The 12,080-nt window shown below is 52.2% G+C and overlaps 1 protein-coding gene across 4 annotated transcripts in view; it reads right to left on the bottom strand.

The window, feature by feature from the left end:
* Positions 1 to 11,449, bottom strand: part of SH3PXD2A (SH3 and PX domains 2A) — a 257,697-nt gene extending 246,248 nt beyond the window's left edge. For all 4 annotated transcript variants that reach the window (XR_010341754.1, XM_012439465.3, XM_012439467.3 and 1 more), the window contains exon 1: positions 11,332 to 11,449. Coding sequence is in view for 3 of the 4 variants with exons in the window: in XM_012439465.3 (XP_012294888.1) it covers positions 11,332 to 11,403 (72 nt within the window). In the remaining variant the exon portion in view is untranslated. The remainder of the gene's footprint in view (positions 1 to 11,331) is intronic.
* Between the last annotated feature and the right edge of the window lie 631 nt (positions 11,450 to 12,080).

The raw sequence follows: 12,080 nt of genomic DNA, 5'->3' as shown, positions 1-12,080 counted from the left end.
GTGCCTTGAAGAGGGACCAAGTGTATAAGGCACAGCAATGGTGTAAAAGCAGGTACAGGCTGGGGAAGGAGAGGGAGGTCACATCTGCCTGGGTTTGTGCTTTCTTAACAATGCTACCCGCACTCTCCAAACCTCGGGTTCCATATGAGGTTAAAAATGCATATCTTCATGGCCACATTGGGACCAGAGGTTATAAGTCAGAGGCCAGGCAATGCCTGGCACAAAATAGGAATTCAAATATGGTAGCTGTGTCAGAGGCATGTGAACCAGAGCAACTCCATCTTGAATAGGGGCTGGGTAAAATAAGGCTGAGACCTACTGGGCTGCATTCCCAGAGGTTTAGGCATTCTAAGTTACAGAATGAGATAGGAGATACAGGTCATAAAGACCTTGCTGATAAAACAGTATGCAGTAAGCTGGGCGTGGTGGCTCACACCTGTAATCCCAGCACTTTGGCCCAGGTGGGAAGATCACCTGAGGTCAGGAGGTCTCCACTAAAAAAAAAAAGAAAAAACTATCTGGGCATGGTGGTGCACACCTGTAATCCCAGCTACTCGGGAGGCTGAGGCACGAGAATCACTTAAACCTGGGAGGTGGAGGCTGCAGTCAGCCAAGATTGTGCCACTGCACTCTAGCCTGAGCAACAGAGCGAGACTCCATCTCAAAAAAACAAACAAACGCCGGGCGCGGTGGCTCAAGCCTGTAATCCCAGCACTTTGGGAGGCCGAGGCGGGTGGATCACGAGGTCAAGAGATCGAGACCATCCTGGTCAACATTGTGAAACCCCGTCTCTACTAATACAAAAAAATTAGCTGGGCATGGTGGCGCGTGCCTGTAATCCCAGCTACTCAGGAAGCTGAGGCAGGAGAATTGCCTGAACCCAGGAGGCAGAGGTTGCGGTGAGCCGAGATCGCGCCATTGCACTCCAGCCTGGGTAACGAGAGCGAAACTCCGTCTCAAAAAAAAAAAAAAAAAAACAAAAAAAACAAACAAACAACAACAACAAAAAAACACACAAAAAACAGCATGCAGTAAAAAAGATGGCTAAAACCCACCAAAACCAAGATGGCAACGAGAGTGACCTCTACACTCCCACCAGCGCCACCACAGCTTACAAATGCCATGGCAACATCAGGAAGTTACCTTACATGGTCTCACAAGGGGAGGCATGAATAATTCACCCTGGTTTAGCATATCATCAAGAAATAACCATAAAAATGGGCAACCAGCGGCTCTCCGGCTGCTCTGTCTATGGAGTAGTCATTCTTTCTTTTATTCATTTACTTTCTTTTTGCAGTGGCGCGATTTTGGCTCACTGCAACCTCTGCTTCCCTGGTTCAAGTGATTCTCCTGCCTCAGTCTTCTGAGTAGCTGGGACTACAGGTGCGCACCACCACATCCGGCTAATTTTTTGTATTTTTAGTAGAGATGGAGTTTCACTGTGTTGGCCAGGATGGTCTCAATCTGCTGACCTCGTGATCAACCCGCCTCGGCCTCCTAAAGCGCTGAGATTACAGGCATGAGCCACCGCAAGGGCCTATTCCTTTACTTTCTTAATAAACTTACTTTCACTTTACTCTATGGACTTGCCCTGAATTCTTTCTTGCTAGAGATCCAAGAGTCCTCTCTGGGGGTCTGGATGGGGACCCCTTTCCTGTAGCAGCGGTATGATGATGGTGGTGAGATAATACAGGCCAAGGTCTCCTTTAGTGAGAATACTCTCAAAAAAGGAAAATGACATGGGTTCTTTACCAGAGATCACGCAGGATGGGCAAGAGTGCAAACCAGCCTACACTCCATCACTCCCTACCCCACCTGCAAGTTCATTCTCAGCATGGAGCAGTAACTCCACCCCTTACTCCGTGGAGTTGTGGTCAGATCTGATAAGAGTCATCAGTTTCCACCAGGTCTGAAGTTCCTGCTCCACAATCCCAGAAACAGGTTAAATGGTCCCACATGGCCCACCGCATAATTTCTGCTGCACTGACACACACACAGAGTCTACCTACCCCCACCCAGTCATGGGCCTCCGCCAGGCTTGGGGAGGGCGGCTTCCTTGCTAGCCAAAGGGAAATGACAGCACAGGGCCAGAGAAAGCAGTCCAGTGGAGGGGCAGAAACCACAGCTGTTTCCCCTTTGCTAACTCAGCCACTTACATATCACTTCCTCCGCTCAGGTAACAGCAGGGAGAGATGGGACTGGAAATAACTCTGTCTCTTCCTGCTCACAAAAAAATGATTGGTTTGGATGGAAGGAAAATCAGAGGTGGTTTTCTAGAAGACATCTTCACTAAGAGCCTAAGTATTCCTGAGTCAACTCTGTCTACGAAGCTTCTCAGGAGAGGTGGCTGGGCAGGTGAACCTGGTTTAAAAATTCCCTGGGGGTCAGGAACAACTCTTTCTGTATAGCATCCCTGCCCTAGATAATTAAGAACCCAGATTGGGGGATCAAGGGACTCCCCTCACACAGCTGTCATCTCTGGGCTCAGAGCTTTCCAAAGCAGTTTTCATACCCACCCTCCCCTCTGCAAGGCAAGCCTGAAAAGAAGCGGTCGCCCCATTTTCTTGATGGGCGAATGTAGTTCTAGAAGGGGGAGGTGACATGTGGAAGATCTCACAGCTTGAGGAGCCAACCAACCAGGCCTCAGGTGGAACCTCCGTGGAGCCCAGGCACGCTGGGTGTGCAATGCATCATTAACGGGTCTCTGTGGGGACAGGGCAGGCTTTGGAGCCAGCAGGCCTGGGTTAGTGCAGGCCTCTCCACGTGCAGCTCATCAGCTGTGTGGCATCTAGCCATTCGTTTGAGCTCTCTGAGCCTTTGTGCTCTCACCTGTACAGTGTGGATGCTGCCAGGAGCTACATGCTGCGTGGGGCTGTTCTGAGAACATCCATATAAACCTCTTGGCACATAGCAAACATTTAGAAAGGTCAGCTGTTATTTTTATTATTACATTTTCCCTAAGAATCAGGCTTACTGGACTACATGGGAGTGTGGTAGAGGTCAAATAAACCAAGAGGTAGTTGGAAGCATTACATTTATTTGTTTTTAGAGACAGGGTCTTGCTGTCACATAGGCTGGAGTGCAATGGCATAATCATAGCTCACTGCAGCCTCCAACTCCTGGGCTCAAGTGATCCTTCCACTCCAGCCTCCTGAGTAGCTCGGACTACAGGTGCACACCACCATGCCTGGCTTTTTAGAATTTTTTTTGTGAGACGGGGTCTCGCTCTGTCACCCAGGCTGGAGTGCAGTGGTGTAATCATGGTTCACGGTAGGCTCAACCTCCTGGGCTCCAGCCATCCTCCCATCTCAGCCTGCTGAGTAGCTGAACTACAGGTGCATGCCACCACACCTGGCTTGTTTTGGCTTATTTTTAAACTTTTTTGTAGAGATGGGGTCTCACTCATTGTCCAGACTGGTCTTGAGCTCCTGGCCTCAAGCAATCCTCCCTTCCTTGGCATTCTGAAGCACTGGAATTATAGGCATGAGCCACCATGCCCAGCTGAAGCACTGCATTTAAAACTAAAACAAGTTCAGGCCGGGCGCAGTGGTTCACACCTGTAATCCCAGCACTTTGGAAGGCTGAGGCCGGTGGATTACCTGAGGTCAGGAGTTCGAGACCAGCCTGGCTCACATGGCAAAACCCCGTCTCTACTAAAAATACAAAAATTAGCCAGGTGTGGTGGCGCATGCCTGTAATTCCAGCTACTTGGGAGGCTGAGACATGAAAACTGCTTGAACCCGGGAGGCGGAGGTTGCAGTGAACCGAGATGGCACCACTGGGTGACAGGGCGAGACACCGTCTCCAAAAAAAAAGACTAAACTAAAACAAGTTCAGAGAGAGCCTGAAGTAGAAGGGAACATTAGTGTGGATGGTTCAGAAGACACAGACACGCTGGGCTCCCCTCAGGCTGTGTGGTGTTGACCCCCAGACCCTACGAGGCTAGGCCCGTTCTCTCTCTCACCATTGGGGAAGTGTGGCTGGAAATGACTCCTCCTGAACCACTGCTGCGTCAGGCCCTCCTATACAGAGCCCTGCACTAGTTTAAGACCCAAAGCAGCTGACACCTCACTTCCTGCTGCTCCCTCTTCTCCTCCTTCTCCTCCCCCTCCTCAACCCTTGCTCCCTAAGAGCCTGGGTGCAATCAACTTTTTATGGGGAAGCCAGACCCCTAGGAATGAGAGCTATAAACAGCAAGGGTGGGACCCAGCTGGCCAACTAAAGAGTCCCCCAAGCAGAGCTAGAAAAAGGTTCCAGTCCTTACCTAGCTCTGTCCCAGGCACAAAACAGCCCTGGAGCCCACCAGGAGGACCTCAAAGTGACTATTTAGCTCCCTCTCTCTGCCAGCCCTTGGGAAAAAAGGAAGGTACCAAGGTGTCTACAGGATAAATGGAATTCTGTCTGCTGCCACTGGAGGCTCTCAGAGCTGGCCCTGAGCTTCCCCGTCATCCTTCTCCTCCTCATCCACCTTCAGCTTTGCCCAGCTTTTCCTTGCACGCTCCACCTCCAGCACCTTGGCTTTTCCCTTTCTTGGAATGCCCTTTCCGTTTTCCCATCGAAGTCCTGCTCTTTCCCAGCCAAATCCTGATCACGCCTCGAGGCCCATCCTGAAGCCTGCCTTCCCCAGTTGGTCTTCCCTGAAAACTCCAGTTCACAGAGCGCTCTCTCTCCTCTGAACAGCTTAAGGACTCAGTGATTATGATACCAAATACTTATGCTGCGCTTCAAATGGTGCCACGTTCTGGTCTAAGCTCTTTACAATTACAAATTCATTTCATCTTCATCATAACCCTAAGAGATAGGTCCTATTTTCCCCACATATATATATGTATATATTTTACTTATGAGGAAACTGAGGCTGAGATACATTAACTTGCACTGGATCCATGGCAGTGAGTAGTGGGGCCAGGATATCCCAATGCTTAGTCAAGGGACACAGCACGCAGGTGCTCTGGGACAACACAGCCTCCCAGGTGCACCCCTCATCCTCAGTGGTGCTGCCTAGACTTGCTGGTTATTTTCTCTCTCACCAAGCCAGCTCTGATGGGGAAAGAAGTGGCACTCACAGACGTGGGTGTCAGAGACCAGGGTGAGAATCTCAGCCCTGCCACAGAATTACGCTGAGTGAGAGTGACACGAACCCTCCGAGCTTCAATCTCCCCATCTGTAAAATGGGGATAAAAACACCTACTGGCTAGGCACGGTGGCTCACGCCTGTAATCCCAGCACTTTGGGAGGCCGATGTGGGTGGATCATGAGGTCAGGAGTTCAAGACCAGCCTGGCCAAGATGGTGAAACCCCATCTCTACTAAAAATACAAAAACAAAATTAGCCGGGTGAGGTGGAAGTCACCTGTAATCCCAGCTTCTCTGGAGGCTGAGGCAGGAGAATCACTTGAACCCAAGGAGCAGAGGTTGCAGTGAGCCAAGATCACACCACTGCACTCCAGCCTGGGTGACAGAGTGAGACTGCGTCTCAAAAAAAGAAAAGAAAAAAAAAAACCCACCTACCTAATCACATGGAGTTATTACTAGGTTCAAGTAAAATCGCCTCCAAAGGCATCTTCTGCATTGCCTGGCACATAGTAGGTGCTTGTATGTTAGTTCTCCCGCTTCTCATGGTATCTTGACAGCCTTGCCAGACTCTGGCCAGCACCACGCACAAAGCAGGGGCTCAGTCTCTGTGGCTGATGTGGTGGCTTGCCTGGGGTTACCCAGAGGCACAAGGGGGATCCTCCTATGACCTCCATCCCCTTCACAGCTAGGCTCCTGACCTTTCCATTCACCTGCCTGCCTGTGACTGGCTGCACCACAGGCAGCAGAAGCCCAGGCCAGGCAGGAAGTAGCACGCTGCTCTGGGAATCCGCCTCTGGAAGCCCTGATCACTCTACTGGGCGCTTCCATTATTTTTGGCAATTGTCATGGCAGAGAACACCTCTGGCTCTCACTCAGAACCTACTTCCAAAGCCAGAATCTCCACCTCATTTCCCACACACACCCCTTGTCCTTCCTGTCCCCTGGGTCCCTATCCTAATCCACTATCCCTTTCCTGGATTCTCAGAACTCGAGATGAGTAAGTGGGACTACCGTGTGTATAACTCTATTATTTGTTTCGTTTTGTTTAATTAAGAGGTAAAAGAGAACAGAGTTGCCCGTTAGACTTTTTCTGGCCAAGAAATAGTCTGGTCAGTGACTCAGGTTGAGGAAATTAGAAGGCAATTCACAGGGAACTGCTGTGCAAACCCAAAGTCAGAAGTCCTAACAACACTTCTCTAATTCATAGCTCCCACGGTCAGTTAACTCCTGCGGGCCCTCGAATATCTCTTTGGAAAATGCAGCAGCTGAGGCTTGTATTTCTGGAGCTGGAGCCAGTCTCCTCTGACATCAAATAGGTTTATTTTTCCCTCCTCTTCCCCTCCCCCTGCCTGCCACCACTAACGGTGATTTCTACCCTGGTTTGCCCCCCAAAAGCCCTCGCTCAGCTCGACAGAGGGCTGTGATAAATGCCTGGCTGTGCTCCCTGTTCAACGGCCTTGAAGGATGTGGTCGGTTGTTCCGTGAGCAAGGACTTGTCAGACCCGTGAATCACCCCTCGATCACTTCCCTCCCTACAGAAGAAACCGTTCCTGTGCTTGTGCATGTGTAAGAGAGAGAGAGAGAGCAGGCAAGAGTGCTAACCCACGTGTGGTGCTGACCTTGGGGCTAGGATCCTGTTCGACCTTACCCTTACCCAGAGCAAACTTTCCTTCTCTCCTAACCTCTGTTCCTTCCCAGCTTACCAGGAAGGCGCCACCAGATCCCAATGCTTAGCTCCAGGAACCCCTCCAGGTTGGAACAGCTGCTCTGTGTTTATCTGTTCCTCTTGGAGGTTGGGTGTTTTCCATGGGGCGTGGAGCCCACTTCCCCAACAGACTGTAAACAGCTGGGCCGTCCTTTTTGCCTCAGTCTTTCCTTTTCTCTCAGATTCACCAATTGGGTCGGAAATCACCTGCAGTGCTTTGGTGATCAGGAACAGCAGATGGTAACGAGCATATGGTGCATACCCATGGTGGGGTCAGGCACTCAGTAGATGCTTTACCCAAAATTAACTCAGGCCAGGTTCCCAAAAGCCTTGTGAAGTTACAGGTGAGGAAACTGAGGCTCAGAGTGACAGCCCAAGGTCACACAGCTAGGAAGTGGCATAGGCAGGATTTGAGCATGATCTGCCCAGCACCACACTCATTCCATAATGGAACTGGCCCTGAAGAAGGCCCTTGTCAGGCTGTGGCTGCACATTCTAATTCCTATGGGGCTGGAGTCACAATCTCAGGGCTGAGAAAAAAAAGAAAGGCAGAGAAATGAATGAGTTTGGGGCCAATTCCTAAGCATGTAGCTCCCAGGACCAAGACTAAAATCTGAGATGATCTCAACAGAGGAAGAATGTATTATTTCCACCGGGTCAACCCTTAACTTATTACCTCAAGCACTACTGGAGACCAGATACCAGCCTGAAGTTGCTCAACTCCTCCTGCCTCACAGTGACCCGCCTGCGTTGCCCACCACAAACTCACCTGCATGGCACATGGTGGATGTCTACACAGCGAGGCAGTCCTAAATACCAGCCTGCACTGCTCTGTCACCATTGTACAGGGCTGAGCCTGGCCTTCCTGCCCAGATTCTAATTGAGCAGAAGGGCCCCACCTTATATCCGCATGCTCCTTGGAGCTAACCTGACTGCATTGTCCCAGATCTGCCCTGTGCTGTGAGACCCTAAGCAAGCTGATGAATTGCTCCAAGTCTCAGTTTATCTGTGAAATGGAATCCAAAAACCTACCCCACATTAGGGTACATTCAATGCTGCAGGAATCACAGGAAAACACCAGTGTTACTATTTGCATTCCCTAAAGAGTCCTGCAGAGAATCAGAACATTCATGATTGGTATTTGTCTGAAATAAACAAATCAGGAAACAAAAGAATCGTGAAAGTGCAATATTCCCAAATCCAAATAGATATAATTTCTTGTTTGTTTTAGATAAATGAGCTTTACTCCACCACCGTATGAATTGATATATACCTATACCTGCCTGTGAGCACAAAGAATCAGGTGAACCTGAACTCAAATCTTTACGGAAAACTTTCAAATGAAGGAATCTGCGTTCTACATCCAGCACCATCAGGACCATTTTTAAGACAAGTGTCAGAGGCCAAAGCCAGTTTACCTAGGATCTCCCTAGCACAGCTCAGAAAGCCAGGAAAGGAGCCTAGCTTCAGGCCAGGGAACCTGACCTAAGCAGCAGCTGCCTGCCCTTCTCAACCCCACCCCAAGCAGGGGCTGGGCAGAGAGGAAGGAAGCCAGGGCTGACAGTGCCATCCACATGATGGTGGCTACTTGCGTGCCTTTGTGAACGGACCGAAAGCCAGGATCCTCCGTGTCCAGGCAGCTCCCCCTCCCCATGGGGATGAGCAAACCCTTTGCAGGGTGTCCTGAGAGAACCTTTGCAGTGTGTTCCCAGCATTCTGGAGCCAGCTGAGCTCCTCCTGAATGGGCCCCAGGACTCTCATCAGCTAGCTCTGGCTAACACGCACATCCCGTAAAATCTCTCTGCTCTGCAATTTACCAAACCACAGACTCAGAATTCACCATCAGCGGAGAGAGGCTGAAGGAGACGTGCTCCTCCAGTGTAGAGGGTTTCCAGAACACAGGCAAAGGGGGCAGCATGTCCTGCCAGCTGACCACACCAGAGGCCTTACCCAGAACACTCGAGCTTCTGGTGTGTGGTATCCACCATGCACGGGCCAGGAGAGGAAGAGGCCACAGCCTCCCCCAACCTGCTCCTCCTGCCTCTGTCTGTCCCACCAGGCCCTTTGTATTGCTTTCTTTCCCCTTTCTATTATTGGAGATGCTTATGTTATATATTAACATATATACAATTCCCCAAATGGGTAGAAACTTTTCCACCACCAGATATTTGTCCTCTTAGCCAACCCCAACCAGACTTAGGATACATGCAATGAAAAAAACCCACAGAGAAGGCAAAAGGCCAGTTAGACTGAGGTGCTGTGAATAGCTGTGTTGCAAGTTACTTTACCCAATCTGGCTCTCCATTTCCTCATCTGTAAAATGAAGGAGTTGAGCCAGATGAGTCTTCGGGTCTCTGCCCATTCCACAGTTCCACAACATACAACACTTTCTCCTTTCAGTGTTTTCCAGAACCCTAGTTCAGAACTCTGTATGGCCCCATCTGTTCAGTGACATCACTCCCTGCCCCAAACATAATGTCATCAATTCTTACTCGGGAAGCGGAGATGGCCCGGGAAACACTTTGTCTGTAAAAAGGGAGGAAATGATCGTTTCGAGGAAACTGCACAGGACTTCTTTTGTGTTTTTCACATAGAACAAGTTATTATCAATCTTAAAACCCAAAATCTTTCTTCCTTTTTTGCCAGACCATTAATAGCTGCTTTTCAAAAATACTTTCTTAGTCAGTATCTCACCAATAAAAAGCTACCATTTAATAAGTGCTGTGTGCCAGGAACTGGGCTAAGTGCTTTACATAGATGATCTCATTTAATTCTCCCGACAGCCCTAGGAAGTACATACTATTATTATCCTTACTTGAAATTGAGTAAACTGAGGCCCAGGGAGGTTTAAATAACTTGCCCAAGGTTGCACAGCTAGTTAGTGGCCGCGCCAGGCTTTCAGGAAGACCATCTAACTTCAGAGCCCCAGCACGTAACCTTACCTTTCAAAACTGCAGTGGGTCCAGGTTCTAGTCTGTTACAGGTGTGTCCTGCATCTGCAACCTTGGACACCACTGGTGGGAACTGAGATGTGATGTTTCATCTAAAATCCAGAGTTGGAAACGCGCCTGCTTGGGTCTCAGGGCAGAGAGTGCCATCTGTTGAATGCAGTGCCAAGCTCAACCGAAGACTAAAACTGAGAATCCCTAAAACTTAGCCTGCAACATTTGAGAAATAGAAACCCCAGTACGTACAAACGGACATCTGTCCACAGAGCAGGTTGACCACCTGGTGACCCAAGCCCTCCAAAAAGAGCTTTCTTGTAACAGCAGCAGAAGATGCTTGCTTGACCAGATGACACAAAAGAAACAACTCTCTAAGGGTGTCACGGACTGTTCCCAACAGGCACCCACCTCCCTGCCTGGTCAGCAACCTGCCTCCACATTTACCTCCTCCCCATCTGAGCCCCGCCACATTTGCTCAGCTATAAAAAACCCAAAGTTCAGAGCTACTGGTGACAAAGGCAGAAGGAGTAGCCCGAGGCTGACGTTGCCACAGTCCCCAGTCCCTTTGCAACAGTGGAATAAAAGGCACTTAAGAGATCAATGGGCAATCCAGGGCAGCAACCAGCAGCCTGTTTTAATTGTTAACATTAATGCTTTGAGCATTGGAACTGCTCTTCTAAATACCTAATTTGCAAATAACATGCAGTCCTCTGTGCTTGGGTCTCTTCTCTTTCAAGTACAGGAGCACAGAGGCTCCGAGGGGTCAAGGACACCGTGTTTACTTCCTGAGGTGTGAGGGATGGGAAGGCAGGACCAGCTGAGATGAAGAGGGACTGTCACATAGGCTCTGGAGCTGGCCCAGTCAACCTTAACCCCTTCTCATTAAGTTTGAGGGAGGAAGGGGGAGGGGCAGTCGGCGGTTCCTCGGAGACCACAGCAAACATTTGCCTCCTCGTGTCTGGAGATGGAGCATCACTTAAGAGGAAATGAACCTGGTTAAGGGTCACATCCAGAGGAGGAATAAAAGGAAAAGCCACAGTTCTCCTCACACCGACGGACACAATGGCTTTAAGAGGGAAATCAAAGCTTAGCGCAGAGGGTGGAGGTTGGGCTGGGGGGCGTTGGCTTCCTTCTGCCCGCAGCCCCAGGCCTAGGAAGGCAGAAGCAGAGCTGGCGTGGGAGGCAGGGCGAGAGGCTTCCCTCCCCAGGGCGAGCTCTGAAAGCATCTCGGGCTGTGTGAGCGTGAGCGCCCAGGGCCCCCGGGGAGGGCCGAGGAGATGCGCTCTCCCGACGGGGCTGCTCCGCGAGGGGTTGACGGAAGCTCCCCCCACCATCCATCAAAGGCGGACAGATGACTTCACTGCTGTAACAGACAAGGGCAGCCACTTGCCAATTCCAATGCCAAAAAAAGAAACCGGGGAGGGGGAAGGAGGAAGCACAGAAGAGGCTTCACTGGAGATCACAGCCCTGCGAAGAAACTCCACGGCCGTGGGCTACCCCGCGGGCGCTTAGTTCCGGGACCTCATGGCGAGGAGGGGAGAGGGGCCTCCCGGGGCCCTCCCGGGACCTGGGGCCACCCCGCAGAGTCGGCGGAGACTATACTCACATAGTGCTTGGAGGGGTTCCTCCGCTTTTCCACGTCCACCACGGTGGCATCCTGCACGCAGTAGGCGAGCATCTTCCCCCACAAAGCGAGTGGCGCCCCCGGCGGCGTCACCTTCTCATCCCGGCCGGGCTCCGGCTCCTTCTCCAGCTGCCCGAGTCCCGGGGCCGCCCGCCACCCCGGCCCGGCGCGCTGCCCGCTGCCCTGACTCGCGGCGCCCACAGGTCCGGTTCCGGGGACGGGGGAGGGTCCCGGAGGGCGCGCGGGCTCCGTGCGCCCAGGGCAGCTCCCAGCCGGCCTGCCGCGCGCCCCTTCCCTCCCGCGCGGCCGCCGCGCTCCGCTCACCCGCTCGCTCTCTCCGCCGCCCGGTGGGTCCGGCGGGAACAGGCGGAGCAGAGGAGGGGCGGGGGTGTGTCCCGCCGGCGAGGGGACGGGGCGGGGGCCCGGAGCCTGCTGTCAGCGCGCTGGGGAGGGGCCGGCGGCGCCCCTTCGCCGCGCTCCGGCTCGGGTTCCGGGGGGATCGGCGCTGGCGGAGGCTGTGGGCGCAGGAGGCGGAGGCAGGGCCTGCCTGGCAGGGAAGGGAAGGGAGGGAGGCGAGCGAGGGGAAGCGCGCGGGGAGGGGCTCCGGGCCGGGGGAGGGGCTCGGGACGACGAGGAGGGGGCTGCAGCCCGGCCCGAGTGGCAGGGGCGGGCCAACGAGACCCCCACCGGAGCCCAGCGCGCAGCCAGCGGCCTGGCGCGGCGCTGGGCTA

Source organism: Aotus nancymaae, unplaced genomic scaffold, assembly GCF_030222135.1.
Source record: "Aotus nancymaae isolate 86718 unplaced genomic scaffold, 86718_ANA_hifiasm-v0.15.2.pri h1tg000010l, whole genome shotgun sequence".
In the NCBI taxonomy this organism is placed as follows: Eukaryota; Metazoa; Chordata; class Mammalia; order Primates; family Aotidae; genus Aotus; species Aotus nancymaae.
The sequence above is the reverse complement of the archived record's forward strand: the minus strand, read 5'-3'. Positions and strand labels throughout refer to the sequence as shown.